This window comes from Acanthaster planci, linkage group LG06, assembly GCF_054643075.1.
Source record: "Acanthaster planci isolate LZ-2023a linkage group LG06, COTS_SCS, whole genome shotgun sequence".
Classification (NCBI taxonomy): domain Eukaryota; kingdom Metazoa; phylum Echinodermata; class Asteroidea; order Valvatida; family Acanthasteridae; genus Acanthaster; species Acanthaster planci.
Window position 1 is genome coordinate 2,166,754 of NC_141782.1, and position 25,710 is coordinate 2,192,463.

Consider the following 25,710-nt stretch of genomic DNA (forward strand, 5'->3'; position numbering starts at 1 on the left):
GTTTTTTGTTTAAGAGGCCTGAGGGACTTCGGTTGCCCGCACCGGGGCTGCGAACGTGGTCGATTTTACATTGTCTTCAATGGGGCTTCAATTAGTTCAGTGCACCCCTGTGTCACTGATCTCTACTATACTGTGTATGCGACCGCCCTTTTTAGGTGGATAATTTCGCGAAATACGGTGGCGGTCGTGCCAACCCCCGAGTCGTCCTCGGTCGACGTCAGCGAGCGGTGAAGTCTGTGGCAGCCACGTGCAGCAGGAGAACAGCACAAGCGAGTACTGGACAGGGTTGGATTATTATTTATGGTTTATTTGACTGTCCACAGCAGCCTGCAGGCTGAATTAAGAACAGCTTACACAAGAGATTAAAACGACAAAGATTGTAATAATTGGATACAGGGGGCACCACAAGCATAGACTGACACGGCTATCTAGACTGACTGTTTTATCATGGAGGTAGAATGAACCTCCATGGTTTTATTCACTAACAGTGGCGTAGCTAGAATTTTACTGGCGGGGGCTCAAAGAGGCACCAGCATCTTATGGGGGGGGCACCAGCTATCAGTGGTGTGGTTTTTTGGGTGACAAGTTTTTGTTGGCCTTGTTCAATATCCATTCCTCCTTTCTTTCAGTGGGGGGACCTGGGGGGGGCAGCGCCGGGAATTTGTGTGTGTGGGGGGGGGGGCACGTCCCCCAGGCTCCCCCCGGGGGGGGGGCGCTACAATAATGTGACACCCCCTATACAGGTCATGACTCCTACACAGGCGTAAACTATAGTGGGCACAGCTTTACGTTCACCAAACATTCTACAACAATGCTACACCCGGTTGAACGTAGGTCCAGCTCCCAGGGGTCGAAGGTCGTGAGAGGGGGTTTAAGCAAAACCCGGGGCTCGTTGTTTGACCTTCCTGTGAGTCTACGTTTGTTACACAACTCTCTGGGGACATACCATATACTTTCTGATGGGAAATGGTTTTACTGCGTGTCGCGACGGGAGAGTAGTCTTTATGTCCCGTGGAAATTTCAGCTACTCCTGTTGAAATGTTTGACTTCTAATTCGCTGGGGGTGTCCTCCAGAGCAACGATTATCAGCCTCGAATAGAAGCACCCCCCTGTTACTTGAAAAGAGTCGCGTTGCTCGGAAGTGTTCATTTTGTTGGTAGCAATGCGACTACAACGCTTGTGCAACCTATAGCCGTTCGTGAACCAGCGATGCGTAGTTAGTACCAAAGGAATCTATTGCCAGTGAAATAACATCCTCTCTTGCTCCAGTTCGAGGCCCATATGAAGCAGAATTAAAGTAAAAAAATATCGGAACATGTTTTCCGAGAAATGTAATGCTTTTTCAAACATCGAATTTTTTTAAATGTAATTTTTTTAAAAACAGACCGAATTTTTGAATTCTTTTCAAAAACCGAATGAAATCTTTCGTACCTAATATATATCTTTTGTGGATGAAATTTTTTCAGACCAAACATGCATTCGAATCTGGAAAACGTTAGGTCTGTCAAATTTCATTCGGATTAAGAAAACATGTTATGTCTAAAAATTTCATTCGAATCTTCAAAGCATGTTAGGTCTGAAAAAATTTACTTGAGTCTTAAAAACATATCAGGTCGAAAAAAATTCTTTGTATCTTAAAAACGTGTCAGGTCTACAAAATTTTATTTGAATCTTAAAACATGTGAGGTCTGTAAAATTTCATCCAAAAAAGATACAGACAGATTTCATTCGGTTTTTGAAAATGAATTCAAAAATTCAAAGAACGGTCTTTTAAAAAAACATTACATTAAAAAAAATCGTTTTTTAAAAAAGCATTACATTTCTCGGAAAACATGTTCCGATCTTTTTTTACTCTAATTCTGCTTCGTACAGAAGCCCATAAGTCCCATCACGTATAAACGAACCTGAACAGTATTTTGTAAAAGACAAATACTTTGCCTTTACATTACTTTAAAAAGTTATATGCTTAATTTTTCAAAACGTACATTTCGTGGTACTTCATGGGCTTCCGTGACGGTAACATCATACCATGGGCATGAACTGTTCTTGCTCTGTGATTTAACCCACAAGCGAGCACAAAAAATGGCATAAGAGTCCAACGTCTTTTAAATGAATGCTAGCGAGTTAATAAAAAGCTCACAGAAGGATTTTGGGACACAAAAACAGCACACATAGCACTGCTCAGAGTTTTTATGGAGAATTTAAGTCCTCTCAATTGTGAAAATTGAAGCAAAAAAAAAGAGGTCCTGCCACACCAACAGCCATCAATAAATACGGATGAATAAAATGAGCAAAGTGCGAGTATACAATGGATCTTCCAAATACACAAAACAAACAACTGTTTCTGTAATACATTTATGTGATAGAAACCCTGAGTGAATGCTTGCGTGATGCTATTGAAAACCAACAAAAATAAACCTAGATCTGCCTTGATCTCCCTGGGATATATATTACATCTGCATCTGAAATCCATAAAAACAATAAACTCTTCCTGATTAGCTAAGAGAATAAATGTAATACAACAGTAATATAAAAGTCTTGTGTATAAAAAGGCTTGTTATTTATTTAAAGATTACTCATTTAAGCTATAAAAAAAGGTCGTATTTTTTACGTTATTGTGGTGCCATTATTGAGTGTTGTATTATGGATATGATGTTTTTACCTCCAAAGGACTCGCAGCATAATGGGTGAAGCCCTCGGTGCTTTGTTTAATGAACCCTGCTTTATCCCTTGGACGCTAAAGTGGGGGGGGGGAGTTCATAATCTCACCATGTGGTGTCACGATGCGATATGCGTTTTCATGGGCAATTCCCATGATCAGTCTCAGCCAATGAAAATACAGTATTCAATTTGACACATCTTCACCCTTGAAAACTACATGTACATGTATTTCACCATTCAACTTGATACAAAATACATCCTAAAATACGACTATTTCAGTTTCTTATCACCCTCAAATATATTTTGCCTAAACTGACAACACTCCACAAGAAGCTCAGATTACGGTTACTCTGCCTTGGCCGGCTTCTGGACAAATACAGCGTCCCAGTCGGTTCGTAGCCACACCTTCTCGCCGTCCCTTGTGGAGCAATCGCCGCTGGCCAGACTCTCTAAGACCGATCTCTGCTGCTCCTCAGCCGCCGTCCCTTGGAAGTCCACCACGTCAGTGAGGAAATCCAGCAGCAGTCTTCTGTCCTCCGAATCTTCCTTGAAGCACGTGGTGATGTCTAGGAGGCTCTTCTGGTGTGACAGAGTGTAGGGAATGCTCTGCCGGTCAAGGGAGCGCAGTATTGCATCGGACATGATGCACTTTGATCGACCGAGAATGGATATAAGACTATCTTGAAAACGGCACAACCCGCTCGTGTCTGAAAAGAGTGTAAAATAATATACACTTCTATACACGTATTGTTTGTTACTAGATAGACATACCGGTACACGTGATCCGACTCTGCTAAGCTGTCGCATATGTGTGGACTCTATGTGAAAACTGACGAAACGTCTTTCTTTATCTACATGTGTACTGGTGTCATTACACGGCAGTAAATAGGCCCTGAACAGCATACGAGGATGCGCTCACAAAATGTCATGTCATCAAATCCCTCCGCAGATACAAGGGTTTTGTGGTCGATGAACTTGCTTATATCTTTACAATAGGTACAAACACCTTTCTTATCTTTCGCAATATCCACACGGGCTGATCTCACTGGATCCTCTTATTTTGGATGGTTGTGATAGATCCAATCGGATAGAACCCTATAATAGCCTGGGTTGGACGACGACTTCACAACATTACGACGATCAGGTTATTCATTCTGCCATACCGAAAAGTTTTAGAACACTTGTTCACACTTTTCCCGACCGAGGTAGCTGAAATTTTGTTCACATGTTCCTAAATGCCTGTAATTACCAATATATGCCAGGTTTTATAGAATAAGTACCGCACGTACACCCTTGGCCAACGTGTTAGCAGAAATGATATCACAACTGGAAGCTTGCTTGCTAAATCCCCCCAAAACTGTTCGGATCGTGCAAAGACACGCACGTAGGTGCGCATGCTATGTATGGTAGCGGCTATATCCTAGAAGATGCCGACCGTTATTTTGAGCAATCTTTGATACGGCAGGGAATCAGCGTAAGTTGTAAGTCTTAGCAGGAGAAGATTCGGTCGGGATGTTCGCAACAAAAGCGTGAAGTTAAAACACATTTTCTGCAAACAAGTTACCCACGGACATATTTTACTGATTCTAAACGCAGCAATTGGTTCTTTCCAGACTTAAGGAACATGTAAATGAAATTCCAGCCAACTCCATGAGCTATAAATGTAAACAAGATTTATGATATGGCAGGATACCCGGAGGACGCTTGTCGAGCGCTATGTTGGACTGGTGTGCTCCCTGGGCTATATGAATAAATCGCATGAGTTAATGCATGTAAATCATAATATGATCATTACAAAGTTAGTCCTATAGACTGGTTGGGCATCATAAATATTTTTATCTGCATTTAGAAATACCTAATGCGTTACTAAAAATTGAAAAGTCCCCGAAACTTTCACCCATCAACTAAGCCGTTTCGCCATTTTGAGTGTTTTTTTTTTCGTGTCCATGTTTACGGATCATTGTCAAATGGCTTGTTTCTACCCCAATTACACCACATAAGATGATGATTTGTGATTTACAATATACGACACGCTGCACACTATACTGTGATTAGACTCAGATGGTCGAACAGATTTCGCGCATTGTGATTGGCCAAAGTGTTGCAAACTCTAGGAGGCGCACTACTGTGAATCGCCCGTATTGTTTCGATAATTTGAGTAATTTATTTTTTTAATTGGAGAGTACATTAAACAGGTGTATATGATATATGTACACTGCTAATATGCGCGCCAGTGGCATAACTAGGACTAAATGTCGGGGGGGGGGGCACCCGGGGGATGCACACATTTTTCAAGGGGGTACCACAAGAAAATGAGCTTCAGCTGCATAGCTATGTAAACTCAAGAGAGATTATTCACAGACTCATGGGGGCCGGGGTGGCACCCGGGGGCGGGGGACAGGTATCCGCATGTGCCTCGGTAAGTTACACCACTGCAACGTGTTCGCTCTGCGCATAAACTTTTCAGGCTTGGTCGAGAAGTTTACATCTATAGCTCTTTTTAACGGTTTTAAATTACAATTCATTGAATTCAAAAACAGCCTTTAACAATGTCAACCTGTACTATTCCTCCATACACTGAAGGTAGAACATAGTTTCTTTGATTAAAAACACATTGCGGAAATTGGATGTCACACGCACCAGAAATGGATTGCAGAAAACAGACAACAATTTCGTTTCTTTGATTATTAAAATACATTTCGGCAATGGGATGTAACACACACCAGAAATGGATTGGGGAAAGCAGACGATACTTTAAAACATTTCTTTCAAGTTTGGTCAAGAAGATAACATTTATAGAGGGTTTGCATGGCTGCCATCTTGCATGCCAGTGCGTCAGCCATTCACGTCAGCCACTGCTGCTGAAGGCAGAAGCATGGCCAAGATTATCAGTATAGCCAGAAGAAAAGGGGAGGGGAGGAGCTAGCAGGGGTGAGTGATGGGCTAGATGTCATAGTGAATAGGTAACAAATGTCTGTTTTCTTGATCATTTTATCAATATCTCTTTTCTCTTTTTCAACATTCCGGTGGTGGGGGTGGGAGAGGAGTTTTTCCTGTGCCACTGATTGAGGGGTTAGCTTGTCACCATCGCCTTAGAGTGTGGCTGCAATGAATTTTTATCCGACACAATTTTTTTGCATCTCTGTACTTTTTTTCGTTATATGAAAACTCTTTCACACTCCTATTTGGTTGAATGCATTGAAAAGTGCATGCTTTTAAAAACTTACAATTATCCATGCTTTTCTGGACAACTGGGGGCGCTGTTGCTGTGAAATCCTCTACAGAAGGCATGGTTCAGTGCATGTTTCTGTTCAAATTGTGAACAGAGAATTTACTAACTAAAAACATTTCTGAGAGAGGGATTGATGCTTTCTTATTTCTAATAACATAAACAAGAATGAATCAGCAAAGATGAGAAAACTGCGAACACGAAAATCTATAAACCTGCAAGACTTTTTTGTGTACAAACCATTGTAACATTGAGGCTTCTTCCTGAGATGACATCACAGTTTTACTCATGAATATGAAAAAGTCATCAGCATAAAAGCCCAAAAGGAATTAAAGTACCCTTTGACTTAAGGAAATAAATGTTAAAAATAAGATTAACTAAGGCACAAAGGTGCATTTTGAAGGTCTGTAATCAAAATTAAAAATTGATTGCAGCTGCCCTTTAACAGTGTGCTCGGAAGGGCAGCTTTTTTCAGGAAGCACCATGTTATTTTTGTCGAGCTTTTACAGAATAAATTCATTTGAACAATGTAAAACAAGGGTCAAACACTTGCATGTGACAGTCCGAGAACCAATTGTACATGCATTGATTAGGGCAACAAGAACATGATGCTTTGAAGTGGCATACCCAGGATTATTAGAAGGGGGGTTTGAAATACAATGGTTTGGGATCCCTGACTAGGGGGAAGTCCGGGGACATAGTCCCCTGGGAAAAGAAAAACCAAAGGACAACAAATCCTGCAATCTTGTGCATTTTTTCAAGCGCAAAAAGACAAATCCATGGATTTCATTTTGTGGTTACTTTGTTATTGAAACAATGGCAGATAAGAGAGAACTTGCGAGGGGGTTGCCCCCCATGCTTTGCACGTCTGTAGATGTGACATACTTTCTTTGCAAAAGAGCAAAATTGAGGGCTGTGCTGGGACAAATAAGTCACATGGTCTTTCAACAATTTATTACTCTGCGTCAAGACCTGTTCAAACTTCAGGTGTTTGCAAAAGTGAATCGAAATTGACAACACGAACTGCTTACATCCAAATTGGGTTGACTCGAAAGAGTTTAAACTTCTGCAAATGTGCAGCCCGAATATTTGATTTTGTATTTGCTTTCCTTTCCCTCTAGCATCTTTTACTCTGTTGGATTTCTTGGGCATGTTAGAACATAAACACTGTTACCTGAATTGAGGACCATCAGCATTATGCCACCGGGAGCCAACATGTCGTAGAGGCTCGCCATCCATTTGTCCACACCGTTCACGAAGTAGATGGAGTGAATGGCGCCAATGAAGTGGTACTTGGTTGGACTCCCGGCCTCTTGGTATTGCTGCATTGTCGTCATGTGCCAGTCACAGTGGACACCTTGTAGTTCAGGGGCCATGGATTGAACAAGCGATTTGTACTGGTCCACCATCACGGGGACCGGCTCAACTACACAGTTGTAGATGCGTGGAAACCGCTGTAAAAATCTTTCCAGCATGAGGCAGTCAATTTCACCTTTCGAAAAATAATTTACAAGTACAGATATTATACTCCTGAGATTAAATTAAACTGACCTTCATAACCAGTTGGAATCATATTATATTTTGTTATAACTAAAAGAAAGAAAGTTTTGAAGTATCTAAATGAGGACACCAATCTCATCAAAAGTATCGAAAAATCCTTTGTTTTAATTTACAAGTGTGACATCCAACTGAAAGATGTATCAATATGCCTACTCCATTTGTTTTCTGATTTTGGCCCTGGATTTTGTTTTCTGTTAAAGCCTGAAATTACACCTAGTCGAATCCACCTAGCAGAGAAACAACCAAAATTTATCACACTAAAACAGAGAACTCCAGAAACCACTCACTGTGCATGGTTCAGTTGCCATGCCTGCAGTAGGCTTACATGTATATATGTTGTTGGGCACAATCGGTTAATTCAAGAAGGTGTCAGCATGATTGCTCGACCTTTGCGTGATCAGTCAATTTTCTTGCAATGATTTGTCAATAATTCCACCGTCAGCCAATAACTTTTCCTTTCATTCACAGCAGTGGGAGACTATTTCAAAACAAGGGAAGTAAGCCTAAGGAGTTTGAGTTTTTTACAAGATTGAGCAATCATGCAGAATGACACTGATCATTCCTGACAAAAGAGTCGCGCTGCTTAGCGTCAACAAACATCAACTTGCATCAACAAAGTATCAACAAGTTAACCAAGCATATTTACGCAAAAATGTTGTATTTACGTTATTAATTAGGCCACTTAATACCATATACAGATATTTGAATGTGGATGTTTGAGCAACAAAGTTGGGCCTGCTCATGAATCTCAACTGGCCACCATCTTGTTTTTATGTGGATGGCAGAGAAAAGAAAGATGGCGGCCCCAATACATTGCAAAAAAGTTTGTTTGCTTGCCAGAATTTGGAAGCAAATTTGCTGTTCTTTTTGCCTTGTTTGCACACTGGCAGATGTTTGAATCTCTGAAATATGATAAACCAAATTCAAATCTTGTGAGGGTATATTTAAGTTGTTGACATTTTGTTGATGCTTCTTGCGTGTGTTGACGCTTGTTGATGCTAAATAGCACGACCGTGACATAAATATGAGTTTGAGTCTAGGCCTAGTGGTAAGTAGTAACACGAGTAGGTACATATGTATGGAATCACCATCTTGAATTATTTTATGCTTCTACTGGTAAATTTTCTTACCAGAACCACTCCCGATTCCAAGGACACGTAGCCCTTCTTGTCCCTCCGGTGTGACCTGAAGTTTATTGACGACTGCATCGCTGAACACAGTGCCTATCCAGTCGGGGATTCCACTGACTTCTGAACACCGGTCACGGAAGGCTTTGAAGGCCCTCGCGTAGTGGTCTGGACTACACTTCAGACTTCGAAGGGACTTGGCTTCCATCTGTAGGTCTAAAAAAGAAATGGCATGAATGGAGGTCAAGGGCATGAGCAATTAATAATTGTCCGAATGTTGTTGGGATTCAAAAAGGACAATGAAGGAACGTTAGTCCTGCGAACGTTACCGGTTACTGCATCACATATAGTGCATGCATGCCTACATGATGTAGGCTTCTGACATGACAAGACTGAACTGAAGGGAGATGAGCGGCATTTCCTACCTTGACGTTTCGCGTAATTAGGAGGGTTCTATTTTTGTCTTAAAGTCTCCCTCCCGTTTTGTCATAAAGTACAAACGAAAGTCGCGTCGCTAGTGCAAGGGCATGTTGTATGTTGTTTGCTATGTAATTTCTTGTCAACCAAGCTTACCAAAGATGTCATACAATGTTTGGATGGCATACGGTGTTCAGAAGGCATGTACATGTATAGTGTACATGTACATGTACTCTACAGTAAGGTATGCATGTCGACTTCACGAGTACAGCTATCAGACCGGGATATGATGCGGGTATAGACTAGGTGCGCATGACGTGCGGCGGTGGCGGCAAATTCAACATTTTTAACAGCGCCACCAACTGACCAATTATTAGTTATTGTCGATTTTTTTAAAGTATGACACTTAAAAGGGCTTGTTCTCATATGTTCTTTTAATATAATGATCTTATAACTCATTTCTATCTCTTCGTAGCGGCTGATGTTCCATTTAAGAACTTAATTTCTTTCTATTTCACCCAGTTCAACCGAACGAAATCGTTTGTTGTGCCCGCATAGTTTGATACCATCCGTTCCCGGTACTAGCTACATCTTTGAAAACATGCTGCATCGGGTTTTAACAACTGGAAAAACGACTACTGCGATACAGCTTACAAGAGGCAAGAATTCAATGCGATAAACGAAAAATGCTTTGGAAATTTATTAATATTTATTTCGGTTTAATAAATCTAAAATACAGAAATTCGAAAATCTATAGTGATTGGATTACAAAATCTGTCTATCCAATGCATGGTTGAAAAAGGACGACAGATTTCGCGCATCGTTGCAAACTCTTGGAGGCACACTATTGTGAATCGCCCGTGTTGATTAATGGTTTAATACGGGCGATTCGCAATAGTGCGAAAGGGTCGACAAATTTCGCGCGTTGTGATTGGCCAACGCGTTGCAAAACTCTTGTGAATCGACCGTATTGCCATGACCGGGAACGATGTTATGGTGTGCCATAGATGACAAAATTGCGTCTCCTCAGATCGCCCCAACGCCAAAAGGCGACGCCACGATGCAACGTGACGCCACGTCGACCCGGTGCGTCGTGCCGTTGCGTCGTAGCTGCCCCAGGGTAGCTACTGCGGTTTTCTGTTGAAATCATGAACCAGAAATTTGATAACTGTTACCACTGTTTCGACCTGCCAAATGTTAACCATGATCAGGAATGAACCAACAAACTCATTACCAAAACATGAAAAAACCTATAGCTCAGGAAAATCTTTTAAAATTGGGCCAAGTTGACTGAGGAAGTGTCTGCCTTGAATCCAAGAGAATAAATCCCGGAGGATGGGGTATAATCCCCCATTTGGGGCGCAGAGCTAAACTATTCAATCGTTCCCCACGTTTTCGCGTTAAAAGCCATGAACGTAGTTAGCATTATTTTCAACTTTTGCTTCACCATTTCAAAGGATATTTTACAGCCTTTTTGTTGATTTTGCAGGACTGACTCACGGTTGTTGATGTGCACAGCACTAAGAAGCAAGCATCGAACCCCCTTTTCAGAACTGTTTTCATTAAGTGTAGATTCTGGGTTCACAATTTGAAAAGAGAAACTTATGCAACGAGCATGTCTTCCCCAGATGACTTCACAGTTACTAGTATACAAATACATTGACTGTTTCGAGTGGTATTGTAAAACTAGCCTCCCGAGGTGATCCATGGGAGCATTCTATTTTCCCTCGGCTTTACCAGGAGATAAAGCAGTCAATATTTGTTTTATAACACTTCCGCACAGACTCTGCAAAATTTGAGCTAAAAATTAATAAGGAAACACCAAACGGAAAGTTACATTCATCAAATTGAATTCAAGAATTCCAAGCGGAACAGCAACTTTGAATACATTCAATGTTGTTCGCTATGAGCCGAAATACACGCCTATGCTTTGGTTGCTATGGGCATGATTCTTTTTAAGAATGAGGCTGCATAGTACAGTCTTTTTGAAGCTGTGGTATAAAACTAGTAAAATTAGCAAGCGTCACATGACACACCTTCGGCCAATCAAGATACAGAAACTGTGGGTGAGGTGTTATAATGCTGACTAGTGCCCGCAGTTGGCAAAGAAAGCATGGATAATATCAAGTGTTTAAAAAGGTGCACTTTTCGATGGATTTAACGAAACAGTAAAGTGAAAGGGTTTTCATACATTAAAGAAAAAAACATTTGTAAAAAGTTCAGAAAAAGTTTAAGAAAAATTCATTGCAGCTACACTTTAATTTAAATGGGACTCGTGCACGCAAGCGCTACCAGCATGCATACTAATCGGACATTAACTTGATGACTTTCTGGCAACGTTGTGGGGAAAGCCCCATAAACCAAAATTATGTAAACTGAAAAATATATCCTAAATTACTCCACGCCGACTCCATACTTATTTTCTTAGCGTAATGCTGACTTGCAGTTTCCTTGGCCTTCTGTTAACCTGCTACATGTGTACATGTCTGTTTGCGCCGTTGCGCACCGTCGCCCTCGACCCTCCAGCATGATTCTATGTAACGCCAAAGAAGTATTTAATGCGATTACCGAATCGGTGGTGCACTTCAGCAATCGGTGATGCATAATTAATAACGATCGGTGATCACCCGTCAGCTAGCGATGCATATTCACTAGCGGCGCATTGCACTCAATCGGGAGGTCAACGCAAGCGTGCGATACACAGAGAACTATCGATTACTTCGTGCAACCGCCGTGGGAGAAGGGTGCACGCGCGGACAATCTTGAGGGAAGCCATAATTGACGGTAGTCGGTAGTTTATTAACAGGTAAGTAAATGAAGACCGTCAGGGGTTATTTATAGGGATTTGTCGTATTTTTTTGCTTGTGAGCATGATCACGTGAACAGTTGCTGGCGATAGTATTTCCGCCCTCCATGCCACGGCGTCTTCATTGAGATCGAGAAGGTAAAGGCACCGTTCATATTCTCTTCGCCATTAGGGGGTTGTAATGGCTCGAAGTTTCCCTGAACAGATGATCCCCCGAGGATTTCGGAAACCCTTTACCATTTGTTCATAATAATAATTTTTTAAAACGACCCCTTCATTCCATTGCAAAATAGAGCAACTGAGGGGGGGGGTACACTGCATCGAAACAGGGCCCATCCTAGAAGCTTCAAGTTCACAGTTCACACTGACGTGGCGACTAGGGTCCAAGGTTGTCTCCTGGCCACGCAAAATCCTCTTATAACATGATTTGAGGCTATGCACATGCGATTTGTTCAGGGTACATGTAGGCCCCTATGCGCAATCTAGTTGTGGGCCCATACACCACAAGGCGTAGATGATCGTAAAAATCATTCTGAAAGGTTCGGATGTGCACGCTGTCGACATCATGTTTTTTCATTATCGACTGCGTACATTTATGGGGCAGTGGGGTGCGAACGGTATACTAGTATGCGAAATACATCCACGAACGGCCCTTAAGCTAGGCTTCCAATCGATATACCCTCCTTTTTTCAGGTGGCTGCAATTTTTGCAACGTGGCAGGGCCTACAGTCTTGCAACGTGGCAGGGCCACTCTACAGTCATTAGGTCTACCAGGTGAACGATACGTTATACTGGCTCCTGATAACTAGCCGTGTGATCATATTTCCTGGCCTGTTTTCCAAAATGGTCCCCGGCGTGGTTCAGTCATCATCCACATCCATTCAAACAACGTTGATCATACCATGCATCGTCGCACGAATTTGACCCTAGGTTGTAGTGCTCTGGAAAAGTGAGGCACACACGCTCAGGTTTTTCTCATTCATGTTTTTTTTTCTCGACATGATCAGCGTCACTCGATCTTCTGACAATCCACAGAGGGGTTTTCACACTCATTTCCTGGCACTGTTCTGAAGAGTATCGCTGAAACCTGACTGGCCTCATGGAGTCACAGTTACGAAGTCTGTTCCACGACCCGGAGTACTACGTGAAGTCCTTTCACCGTTACTCGGCTCTCTGCGCGAAATTCAGCGTGTATGCCAACTGGGTAGACACTGTCTTCGGTGACGAGGTTGTTGCGAAAATCAAGGCCACTCTAGGCGAGCAAGAAGAGTTGCGAGTCCTGGGGATTGGGAGTGGATCAGGTACTGTTGTAAACTTCTTATTGGCATTGTCGTATATTTTCACAGATAGAAGGTTTAGGTTCGAAAGCAGTTTTTTCCTCCAGACGAAACTTTTGCAGACTTAAATAATTTTAAAACATATTATTGGTGGTACGTGAAAAAAATTAATGAAGCCCGTTTGCATTTAAAAGTGGTTGAATTTTGTTCTGTCAGGCGAGATGGACTTGAAGATGCTGACCAAACTCTTGCCGCGATTCCCTCTCATCAACAACCGTGTAGTCGAGCCTTCGCAGGACCAGCTTCTCAAGTACAAAGCTCTGGCTCAAACTAGGGCTCAGGAGCTACAAGGCGTGGTAAATTTTGACTGGCGGCAGCAGACCATCGATCAGTACGAACAGACGGGAGATTCGAGAAAGTATCACTTCATAAGTTCGGTTCACTCCATCTACTACGCGAAAGATATCGATAGTTCCTTGATGACTCTGTACAACTCTTTGGAATCTGGAGGAGTAATGATGGTTGTTACTATCTCAGGTAGTTTTTGAAAATTGTTGTCCGTACTGTATGTAAGCTTTTCATAATATTCATATAAAAGCAAGGTTCCCTTCTTTTTGGATGGAAAAGAACCAAGTACTGCAAATTTACAAAATAAGCTCAAGCTGGAATCTTTTCCGAGTTGGCCTCTATCTCGGCGACTGACATGCACCAGTCCCATAAAGCTATTTATGACCAGTCCACAGGTTCGGTTGCGCATGCTTGCTTGTGCGGGTGCGCTTATTTTGCGTATTATTTTTGTGTTGCGCATTATTTGTATTTCAAGAAGAGAACGAAAATGTGCGAACTTTTAAAGGGTAGCCATTTTACTTCACACCCAGTCCCATAATCCTTTTGCTTGTGCCTTGGCGTTGACCGTTCAGGGGCAAGTGACCCAAAACTAATGTTCTGTCAATATATTTCTTGAAACATGCTGGGAAAATATCGAGAGTGCTACGCTCGAACGCATGTACACGGTTTCTACAAACAGACTTATTCATTGCTCCCTACATGCCACAATGAAGCACTCCTAAGTCATATTTGGGATAAATATGTGAATATTCTTACATTAGAATGAATTCTTCGTATTCTCTCCAGACGAAAGTGGGTTTTGGCGTCTGTGGAATCGCTTCCCACATTTCCAAGACAACCTCATGACCTTCATCAGTACGGCTCACGTGCGCAGTTCCTTCGACCGCCGGGGCATTCCGTACACACAGCACCACCAGCGCTCGCGCGTCGAGATCACCCAGTGCTTCGACGAAACGTCCGAGGAGGGCGCCCTGGTTGTGGATTTCCTGACCCACGTCTTGAAATTCAAGGAGACAGCGCCAGCGGAGCTCTACAAGGAGACCATGGAGTATCTTGGCAGCAGCAGTTGCTCTGAGAAGAGTGGAGATGATGTGTTCTTTAACAACGACTGGGATGCCGTTGTCGTGGGCAAGCCAGTGGACTAAACGTCCACAAGTTGGACGACGTTTTCGGCAGTATTGTTATACTTGCATCATGAAATACAACTTTTATAAACATGTCTTTAAACTGAAATCAACACCTGTTTAAGTTTCGAGAAACGATAAGTCAGTAAATTTATGAGGTTTTTAAACTACAACGTATGTAATACAAAACTGCTGCAAACTGCTTGCTGACTACAGTGACCTAAAATACAAATCACAAAATACAGAGGGCCTCATTTTGCTAGGATCAAAACGTCAGGCCCTCCATATTTTTTTTGTAAACTACATGTACTTTGCAAACGTAGTTTTCCAATAGTTTATGGCTTTTGACAGGTAATTGTGAATAAGGGCGATTCAGACTATATTACGCCTCCAAGAGTAAGCAACGCGTTGACCAATCACAGGGCGCAAAATCTGTCTACCTAATGCGCGTTTGGAAAGGGTCGACAGATTTCGCACACTGTCGGTGAACGCCTTGCAAACTTTCGGAGACTCACTATTGTGAATCCACCGTATTGATCTTTATCCAAATTGTAAAAATGGACAGTATCAAAAGGGACATTATACAGTTTTAGCATTAAATAGATTGTTAAAAGTCAATGATAACTTGGAATTTTTGGAGATATGCATCAATTTTTTTTCTGCGAACGAAACGATGGCGTTTTAATAACGGGTTAAATGTGTACTTTTTGCATGAACGCTGGACGCTGAAAACGGCGAGGGATATTATCAGAGCTTCCCTGCCTTAAAAAAAATCCCTCAAGCCATGTCACTGTATGCATGTGCCCTGACGAATGGTCGTAAACAATCTCCTTATTATGGGATTGGCGTGCCATGCGCTGCGGTGGTACAAGTGAATTGCTTTTTTCTTTATATCGAAATAGCTACACCGTATTAGGCATTTATGAATTATGATCACAATGTGATTTCATTACAGAGTCATGATCCAGATAAGGCTCACAAAATGGTCAAAACATGGTTGAGGAAATGAAGACCAACTGGATATGCACAACCAGAGATAAAATTATGGCTTGCTAAGATTTCTTGTTGTCAGCGAAAGGTGATTTCCAAACCAGCTTGTATTCATATGAAACTACCCCCGTTTTGCTTGGCTAAATTATGCGCTAAAATCAGTCATTGATTTTGATTAATATATTCAACAGGACGAAATTTATATTAACGTGACATTCAAATGAACAATTTTTCACTGTTAAGCTCGATTTTTTGCTGTTTTATTTGAAGGAATATTTCTTTAGGCCTATGTCCAACTTTTACAATCACTTTGTGATTCACTTTGTGTGAACGTCTGTATAATTTTTGGATCTTAATAAAATTGAACGTAATGACAGTGCTCGCACTCTCCTTTTTAAATTTTTGATAGCATCATGGATGCAACGCACTGCACCAATTTTGTGCACATTTATTTCATATTAATGTGATTTAACTTTACATTACGGCCGAATGAACTCGATTCACAATAGTGCACCTCCAAGAGTTTGCAACGCGTTGACCAATCACAGTGCGCGTTGCAAATTCTTGGAGGTGCACTATTGGGAATCGCCCGTATTCAATTCCTTTTCCTGCATGACCAACCGCCGAATTTAGAGGATTTGTGAAGAAAAGACTGTTTTATATACACCAAGCATTTGAATGTATGAAACTGATCTTCCAAAATAGCCTTCCACAGGTTTTACAATGAGCCAGTATTTAAAACAGGTACTCCGTTCGCTCACCACACTTTCTTTCGATACAAGTTATGTTTCTTTTTTATTATTATTATCAACGTCCATTCTCATGCTTTACGTCATCATAGGCTAACTGCAGAGGCTTCCCACTGCGCGCTCGCATCCCTTTCTAAGTTTGCGCCCCTCCCTGTCTGAAAATCCTGGATCCTGCACATTATACAGAAACATGTGAAACATTCATTAGCCTATTTGTTTCTTGCAACTCCTGAAGAAATCCTCTCCAAAAATTGCTCATTTAGGAACTTCTTTTGTAGTCGGTGTTTTCATCATCCATTAATTGTTATCACCCTGATCATTATTTTGTAACCCATATACACCGTCCCAATTTGCTGCTCAATATCAGTGTTCCAATTTTGCTTTCAAAAGCTCTAGTCCGTCGCAACCTGTCAGGCCATCTTTCACGTCCCCATGATCACAATCACCAGGGTTACTGAAAAGTTGTCCAAATTGAATGGGCGACTCGTCTCTGCCTTACATCGAAATGGGGGGGGGGTTGTGAGGGCCCACAACACTCGGGAAAAAAACAAAAACCTATCTTTGATTTGATAGCATTCAGTAGGGAGTGCCTCAGGCGAAACATGACTTTTTATTGAAATAACGAGCCGAAACATCAAAGTCATACGGGTCAAAAAAGTGGATTTTAAAAGCCGACATAATGGGGAATGAAACAGTCTGGTGCTTTGTCAAAGTATGGTATCCTGGCTCTTCTTGATTACGCTTGGATTTACGTAGCCTTATTTTAGAGCGTGTGTGGACGCACTCCGTCACTATCACAGGTCTACTCGGTCATTGTGGTAGGAAAAAAGCAGTTCCTAATTGAATGGCAGTTACAGAGACGAGGCACACATTGTGCATCAGTTGGTTTTGCCCGATTTTGTTGTTTAGTTTGTTAAAATAAGCCAGGTTAGCAGTGTTATTAGACAGCGTGCGATAAAGTTGTTTCCGAAAGCCGTCCATTCGAACACGTACACATGATCACATGATTGTGAAGTGGCCTTGTTTTGGCTTGATAACGGATGGACTCATACAGCTGGTGTGGACGCAGCTAGCGTCACTGACAGGTGTCGAATATTTATGCACCGTTTTCCTTCTTCCATGATTGCACTTGCTTTCCAGGTTGCATAACTCGTGGACTTGGATGGCTCCATAGTAATGAATAGATTTCTGAATTATCCCCACACCACTGACACAATTGACTCAGTGCATTGTCAGTGTCATGGGGGGGTTGATCCTTCCTTTAAAAAAAGACAGCAGTTTTTTTCAAATCAATTCAACATGAACTGGCATCCGACCCTGACAGATGAAACAATATTTGTGCCCAAATTGGCCTGTATGAGAAACTTTCACAGCTGATTCTTTTTTCGATAAGCAGGCACTTGTTAATTTGAGTTTGAGTAAAGAGTTCCAAGTACGCATATTACTTGACTCCTTTTCAGTTTCATGCCTGTACACAAACCCTATGAGACTGGTCTGAAAAACATGAGTTTTCGATGCAAATGCCTTAATATTTTCCCTGCCAAATGTGACTTCTTAGGACGTTATCGCTTTCTGATGGCTAATAAAAACTTCCCAGGAAAAAACTAATGTCTGTATGTAGAACTTTCTATTTTGGACGTAAGGGTCCACAGACTTTTGGCATAAACTGTTGAACTTGGATCCCATAAAGTATAACACCTACAAAGCCAAGTGATATTATTTTGAAGCCCCTAGATCGTCTTCCAACTCAGAAATTGTGACCAAAATTGTAGGCAAAAGTGCTGAGAAAATGCCTAACAAAATTAACTTTGACCTCAAATTATTAAAATAAGTCTGTTTCGCATTTTGTGATTTATTTTCTGACTGTTAATGTATGATTTCCACAATAACCTTTAAAGGTTGCTTCCACATGTAAAAACTTGTACATGTTCGTGTGTCTGCATAGCATTTTTGTGTGTTTACATGTGTATGAACATGTATTTCAATACAGTTTGTGCATGGCCCCAAAACAAAACAAAAGTTGGGCTAAAGCAAGTAGGCTTGAAAGAGAAGCTACTTTTTTGTACATTTTTATGATTTAGGTCACAACTGTAAATGTTTAAAGCTAAAACCATCCATTAGTTAAATGAGGTTAAATGTAGTTCTTACTTGTTTGTGCACTATAACTGGCCCAGAAATCATTTTGCAAAGAGTGAAGACGTGAGCACATATCATATTCACACAATCTTAGACAATGCTGGTACACTGCTCTCAAAGTTATTTTTTAACATGATCCATATTGCCACTTCTTGCACATGTTCATATTGAACTTTGCAGTTTGCCCATTTTTTTATAAGCACCAACATCTACATACATGTACATGTACATATATGACTTGGATTCATGTGTGCTTATATCCATATACATGAATAAGAATAAAGCATAATGATAAAAATGTGATTTGAACAAAACATTTTTATGCAGCCGGTCACCTGAGAACAAAGGTACAGAAAAAAGCTGACAAGTTATCCATGCTATCCAACAAAACATATTGTGTTCCGTTGAGTAAACAGCATTGGTTTCTTCTGTGGTTGAGTCGTTCAGTTCTTGCCCCATGTTGAGTTACATGTATATTCATTAAAGCTAAAATGTGGCAAAGGTGTACAACACCTGTGCAAAAGGCCTTCTTATTCATTCCATTGTGACTTGGATTTGACATGCGATTTGCTTGGAACTGGACTCTTGGTCGAAGGTTGAACAATCTGGCCGACTTCACTTAGAATCTATACTAGAACCATACAAACAGAACAGCAGATACATGTTAAGAATGCATTTGCAGGCATGTTTATTCACCTATGTATGCGAATCATTCATTCATTCTTGACTTTAGGAAATACAGAGGGTCGGATAGAGATTCCATCTTGCCCACTTTGGAGTCCAAGATCAAGTTGAGAACAGTTACTGCTCATCATGATGAAATGTTTTGAAGACTCTTTTGTTGCATTTTGCAAGCCATGCTGATGAGAAGGAATGCTTATAAGGAATCAAGTCCTTGAAAGACAACTGATGGATGGTGGCAAATCCTGTTGTGTCACAACCAAGCAACATATCTTCTTTACGCTACTCAGGGAAATTTGGATTTGCAAGGAAAACCGTAGATGTTCTAAAAACTGCTTGACAAGTTTTGTACTTAAACATGGAAGTCAAGCAAGGGTCATCGACAAAGTTGAAAGCCGACTTCTTCCGTGACACTAAAACCGCAAGCTCCACTCCCGGCTACACATCAGATGAGTCATCTGCTCTGATGGGTGGTGGTGTGGAAGTAATTTTGCCCAGCGCCGAATCGACGGCCGGGAAGACGTCCAGCTTCGGCGCGGTGTTCATCGTTGTGAATGCCTGCATCGGTGCTGGATTGCTGAATTTCCCGTCTGCCTATCAGGCCGCTGGTGGCGTGTCAGTTGGGGCTAGTATGCAAGTGGTAAATAGGGCTCTTATATGTTTGAATTAAGATGTCTTAGACCTAAAGCATAATGACGTCGAGCTGTGTTTACATGCGCTTTCCTATGGGGACTCGATGGATTGCATCCCAATGTAAACAAAGTGGGACATTATTATGCTACAGGTCTTTTGTTTGGGCTGAATTCAAGTTCCTTAACTCCCATAAAGTTCTTGTAAATCCCTCCAAGGCCGTCACAAGTCATCCAGTCTAAAGTCCAGTCGCAAGCTTTTCAAATAAATGATGATGAAAGTATTCCGAACTCATTTTTAGCTTGTAAATTTTGACTCTGCTTGTGACTTTTCACCACCAGTTCAAAGCTCGAGATGGAGCAGTGAACTTTGAACATTTCTCTGTTCTCATGCCTATTTTTATTGTGCAGCTTTTCCTGTTTCTGATCATTTCGTCTCTACTGGTCTTGGCCGTCTGCGCCGACGTACAAAACTCGGCGTCCTACCAGGACATTATGCAGTCAATGTGCGGCACAGTGGGTAACTTAGCCTGTGCAACCTGCGTCATCATCTACTGCTTTGGGACCTGTGTGGCGTTCTTTATCATCATGGGAGACCAGCTGGACGGCAGTAGGTTTTAGTCGTTAGTAGTGGTAACAACATTTAGAAGTCACACAACTGACTGTACCTGTTTTTTAAAGGTGCCGAGGTGTTGCAATTATCCCATCTCATCGGGCTCATAACATCTAAACCTGCTGGAAACCATCTCAGCTCCCTGGGGAATGTACAGCTTGATGTTAGCATTTCAGGCTCATACCGGTCAACGAAACAGCTATCTCTGCCCCCCCAGTACCCATTTGTACTCCTGGGTGGAGAGAGGCACATAGGGTAAAGTGACGTGCCCAAGATCATAACCATGTAACCAGGTGCTTGATTGAAATCCTTTTTTATTCCACAAAGTATATATTAGTATATTATTATATTAACTTCATAATGCTTAGTAAAATGGTTGGAAGAGTTACAACAGTTTAGCCACTCAGAGGGACCTCTCGTACCCATCCACAAATGTGTCAATTTGTCACAAAATATGCCCCCAACTTCATGGAAAGACCAGGGCTCCCAGTATTTTGTCTGACCTTCAAAATAGTTGAGTCAGGTCATTGTGTCCATCATGTATGCAGTTTTCACTCCAACAGTTATTGTTATTCTGGCTGTTTTTTTAGTTTTAGCTCTAGCAACGCACAATGAAGACACAGGGCATTGGTACACAGACCGAAAGTTTACCATCACCGTCCTAGCAGTTTTGATTGTTTTGCCCCTCTGTCTTCCAAAGAACATCAGCATCTTGAAGTGGCCGAGGTAGGGGGATGTTTTACGTTGGTGCTGTGAGGATCATGGGTCGAGAAATGGGCTTTATCTGCACAGGGTCTTTGAATGGTACCCTGTGGAATACTCAATTAAGGTCAAGTGGAGAAAGTTTGCCTATGTTCACTGGTTCACACATGCATAGCACAGTGTTTGTACATTTAATTTTTCAATGGAATGTATTCAGCCAGATTTTCAGCAGAATGTGTACAACCAAGTTTCAACCCCATACAAACAAGTTACACAACCAAATTTTTAACTGAATGTGCACAAATGAAATTGAAATTGAATGTGCTCAGAAATTAATAACACCCCTTTCAGTGAACTTTTCTGATCTCCTTTTAGAGACGGCTATGATTGTGTCTTGTCATGAAGCTACAAACCCATTGTGCTCTCACTCGGCCTCACAGGAAGGCTGTGAGATTCCAAGTTAGATGTTATGCTTTTTGTTTCCCTCATCTACAGCTCTGTTGGAGTTATTGGGACCATTTACGTTGCCGTGGTGGTAGTTGCCAACTACTACCTGCTTCCGGCCAATGCAGCCACGCACATAGTGACCAGGCCCACATCTTGGACCGAGGTGTTTGCTGCTGTGCCCACGATATGTTTTGGCTTCCAAGTGAGCTCTTGAAAAAAAACCAGTTTTCATTCTGAGTGAATTACAAGCCCTCAAATGAGAGACTTGAACTGGGTAACTAAAATTGAAGTACACTGTGCCTGCTGTTACAGAGTTCCAGCTTGTTCTTGTTGATTGAAAAAAAATCCATCCTCAGTAATCTGTAATAGGTTGCAGATCCATACTTTTACATAAATCCCACTTAATCTTATACAAATTAATAAGAGTGTGCGACATAAAAGGGTGACTCGATAGTTGAATTGACGTGAAGTTTGTTCTTTAAACTCGCCAAACTTGAAATTCTCAAGCTGGAATCTGATTGGCTGAAGTTTTTTTTTAGTGATAACGAGTGTCATAGGTCATTTAGGTTGCACTGTGACTGTGTCAACTATTGAACATGCAGTGCCACATCAGCTCCGTGCCGGTGTACGCTAGCCTGAAGGAGCGCACGTTGGGCCAGTTTGGCAGGGTGATTACTGGTGCCCTGCTCATCGCCACGGTGACTTACATACTGACGGGCGTCTACGGATCCCTTACATTTGGTGACCAGGTGTGCTCTGATGTGCTGCTATCCTACGATGCTGGGAATGTCATGGTGACAGTTGCCAGGGTGATGATTTTAGGCAATATGTTAACGTCCTACCCCATTCTTCATTTTTGTGGCCGGTAAGCGACCTGTCTGAAATTAAAATCAAAGTAACATGAGTAAATGAATCATTTCTACAAAATTGTAAAAGGTGTTAAAGTTATTTTGATGGATTGATGAAAAATGTTTTCTTGCTTTTTACAGGTTAGCTATTGAAACCGTGTACATCACAGCAACGAAACTTTCCCCGGCTGCTGCAGAGTTAACTCAAACTAGACGTCGAATCATTGAGACGTTAACATGGTTTGTCTTGTCGCTGGTGCTGGCGCTGTTTGTGCCCACCATTGGGAGCGTCATCTCAGTCATCGGCGGCCTGGCCGCTGTTTTCATCCTTGTCTTCCCAGGTGAGTGAACGGCCTCCAAACCACGATTTTGGATTTCCACTAAATGCTTTGCTTATGCTCAAAGGTCACATGTGTCATCTCGTTTTACTCTGAATTAAATGTTGCAAGAAAAAAAGTGTATTGTCGCCCTGTGCATTGATTGGTCCGGTACAGGGATATTCCGCTAATTGCTTATGAATGCTTAGTGTTCTCCCTAAGGACACCTGTCTGACATAGACAGCTGGCAGGCAGGAAGTGCCGTAAGCCAGACAGAAATAGCCAGAGCAACAGTCTCAAGAAGTGTAGATTGTGTGAAGGTTTGGCTTAGCAAATGTTTCCTGCACTTTAGGCTTTTCAGTTCTTCCCTTCTCTGTGAGATTGACCCCTGATCTTGGTTAGGAGGTCCCGTAATCTTGAAGTTGGTTCAAGATTCCTTGAACGTGTATCAAGTAGAATGTGCGTGGTAAGCCAAATCTGGTGCTTTTGAAGTTGAAAGTTTACTTGCCATCATAAAGCCTCCTAACAGCTCATTAAGTATTCATGTAGTGACCTCCAGCCACTGTCATGAAAAGTTTATTGGGTTTGTCATGAGCATATGTCAGTGACAAGTCCCAGGAGCTCATTCGAGTCTTCTCTTCTCAGCAAAATCCCAGCTGCTGTGCGTCTGCTCGTGCAAAGCCTCTGTTCTTGTTAACACATCTAATACCCTACTCATCTGAGCTTTCAAGGGAAGGAGACCCATATACTTTAAGCTGATGGGGGAGTTGTCACCAGTTTTTCTTTTCCAGCAAGGGTGTGATTTTTATGATGCAAACCATTTGTTTTTTAATCTCTGGCTTTTGTTGCTTGGACTCTGCGTCCCTCAGGATTGTGCTTGATCCAGTATGCTCTGAGCACTGTCGCTGCCGAACAGAGTCCTGCCAAGAGACGATGCCAGATCGTGCTGGGTGTTGTATTCGTGGCGTTGGGAACGTTCATGTTTGGGGAGAGCGTCACCGAGGCTTTGATGGTGGACTTTGGGGCACTGCCCTCTGGAATCTCAGATTGCTGAACAAGGAGGGCTGGCACGGTTTATGGCGACATTCGGCTCAGGCAGTCGTCAAATTGCCACATCTTGAATTTTCTGCAAGAGATCCTCTTGTCAAGAGTGGAAACAAGTTATTTCAGGGATGTGATTGGTTGCTTTTCATGTAAATGTATAGCGTACATTAGATTAAAACAGAGACAATAACTGAAGCCCATACTTCATCCAGCGTACCCAAAGCAAATTGTAAATGTTGTTACATGATGCACTTAAAGTGAAGCCCATGAAAAAACATAGCACATTACCAAGAGTTGTCATTACCACCACAGATCCTAGGGGGAGACTGGGGCTAGTTGTTAGAGGGGCAGTGTTTCTCTCCTTCCAGTCCAAACAGCTGAGCAAGCTCTAGCCCCAATCACATGGTCAACAATTGACCCTACATGTTCGTGCTTTAATGAGAGCTCATCAGTATGTTGCATCTTAACACCATGGCAAAAAACAACAACTCCCTCGTTACAAATACAAATGGCAGACAAAACCGAACAAATCGAGGGTATTGCATAAAAGAGACAATGAAAATTGCTCCAGATACAAGTGAGCTTATACTTTGCCAGTCTTGATTTTACCTTATAAGGAAAATAAAAGGAACAAAGTAGAACGCGTCTCTGGGTATTGTGTGGAATTATTAGTAGTGTATCATATTTATTTAAACACAGTCCCATAACCCTAACTACCCTATTAAGGTTCCTGAAATTGAAACTGTAGGCTTTTTCAAGATTTGTTGATAGAGTACCACACATACGACTTTGTTGTTCATCTTTGTGAGTTCAAAGAACCTAGGCCTAAGGTGATGTTTGTTTTTGTTTTGGGGACACACTGTAGGTAGAGTGGAGTGACTGGCTAGCGGTACCATGGGTGAGGCTGTGCTTGATTTTGTCAGGTTTGGTACCACTACTCTGGAAATCTCCCGTATACTGCAGGGACATATCCATACCAAATGAATGTGCAATCTTGTTGACGTGTTTAACAGTTTCTGGCCAGTCGTGTGCCAATAATTACTATGAACACCTTATGGATACAACACTACTAGTAGTTTCTGTTGAACATTAGTACTGTTCACTACAACTTGCATCTGGGTAATTTCATAAATTAGGGGTCCAAAGTTTTTCGTGACCCTGTCACATCTGACATGTAGTTTGTAAGTTCAGAACAAATTCTCTGATTTCCAAGAGTGATGAATTAATGATAATTACATACCAAACAACTAGAAATAGTTTGAAATCGATTTCAGTGACATGTCCCTGTCAAGTTACACTTTTAGACCCCAACTTTATAGAATGACCCATCTACAAGTTAGGCCTATTGTTTGGTACTCAGTGGAATAACTGCGGTGCCCCCTTTTTTTTTCGAGGGGACACACAAAAGAATAAGTTGCAGCAAATAAACTCAGAGATTTCAAATGGGAGCAGAGGCGCGTGGGAGTGTATTGTACAAAAGCTTGGTGGACAGATTAATTCAGCATTCATAAATACCCCAGACATGCCCGCTGGGTAAATCCGGCGCTGGCACCTATATTATATACTAGGCAAGATATGGGACGGAGGGGTACCCCTCCTTACCTGTCCAATTCCTATACACGCTCTAGACTATTGTTACCTAACACATCCCCCTAGATGTCTGTGAAAAATTCCTGAGATTCCGAGCAAACAATGATCAACGCAAAGGCGGGGGGGGGGGGTTCTCTCCGTCCCATATCCGCTTCAAATGAGCACCTGGATACAAAACGGGTCAATCGATTCTGATTGGGGAAGGTCTCTTCATGCTGCTTGCCACGTGCGCGCTCATTGGAAAATTTGTTCATGGAATATTCCATAAAACAGACGGGGGTGTTCGGGCAAATGGAAGTAAAATTCAACAACAAAATCGATTGAAATCCATCATATATTGACTTCTTTTGACTATCTGACTAAAACGGTTATTTGTGAACGGGAATGAATTACTTTGTGCTTGGTCGGTCTTTCA

The 25,710-nt window shown here is 41.8% G+C and overlaps 3 protein-coding genes across 7 annotated transcripts; 2 read left to right on the forward strand and 1 right to left on the reverse strand.

Annotated features, from left to right (window-relative positions):
* Window positions 1-286: 286 nt before the first annotated feature.
* LOC110973747 (histamine N-methyltransferase-like) lies at window positions 287-9,327 on the reverse strand. 2 transcript variants are annotated; one of them, XM_087137681.1, is made up of 4 exons: window positions 9,151-9,327; window positions 8,581-8,793; window positions 7,065-7,382; window positions 287-3,368 (listed from the first exon to the last, which is right to left on the reverse strand). In XM_087137681.1, the coding sequence occupies exons 2-4, from the start codon at window positions 8,783-8,785 to the stop codon at window positions 3,007-3,009; spliced, it is 885 nt and encodes a 294-aa protein (XP_086993807.1). In that variant the 5' UTR covers window positions 8,786-8,793; window positions 9,151-9,327; the 3' UTR covers window positions 287-3,006. The 2 variants fall into 2 exon arrangements, with proteins under 2 accessions (XP_086993807.1, XP_022080497.2); XM_022224805.2 differs by lacking the exon at window positions 9,151-9,327 and adding an exon at window positions 9,003-9,103.
* A 2,266-nt stretch (window positions 9,328-11,593) lies between these two features.
* LOC110973752 (histamine N-methyltransferase-like) lies at window positions 11,594-15,915 on the forward strand. Of its 2 annotated transcripts, none has more exons than XM_022224826.2 (4): window positions 11,594-11,800; window positions 12,836-13,101; window positions 13,294-13,614; window positions 14,212-15,915. In XM_022224826.2, exons 2-4 carry the CDS (start codon window positions 12,900-12,902, stop codon window positions 14,568-14,570), a joined length of 882 nt encoding a protein of 293 aa, XP_022080518.2. In that variant the 5' UTR covers window positions 11,594-11,800; window positions 12,836-12,899; the 3' UTR covers window positions 14,571-15,915. The 2 variants fall into 2 exon arrangements, with proteins under 2 accessions (XP_022080518.2, XP_022080516.2); XM_022224824.2 differs by having other exon boundaries at window positions 11,595-11,800; window positions 12,808-13,101.
* A 909-nt stretch (window positions 15,916-16,824) lies between these two features.
* Window positions 16,825-25,153, forward strand: slc38a7 (solute carrier family 38 member 7). Of its 3 annotated transcripts, none has more exons than XM_087137677.1 (8): window positions 16,825-17,373; window positions 19,158-19,745; window positions 20,146-20,344; window positions 20,938-21,073; window positions 21,545-21,698; window positions 22,099-22,361; window positions 22,486-22,685; window positions 23,531-25,153. In XM_087137677.1, the coding sequence occupies exons 2-8, from the start codon at window positions 19,464-19,466 to the stop codon at window positions 23,713-23,715; spliced, it is 1,419 nt and encodes a 472-aa protein (XP_086993803.1). In that variant the 5' UTR covers window positions 16,825-17,373; window positions 19,158-19,463; the 3' UTR covers window positions 23,716-25,153. The 3 variants fall into 3 exon arrangements, with proteins under 3 accessions (XP_086993803.1, XP_022080412.2, XP_086993802.1); XM_022224720.2 differs by having other exon boundaries at window positions 16,825-17,215; XM_087137676.1 differs by having other exon boundaries at window positions 16,825-17,106.
* The last annotated feature ends 557 nt before the right edge of the window (window positions 25,154-25,710 follow it).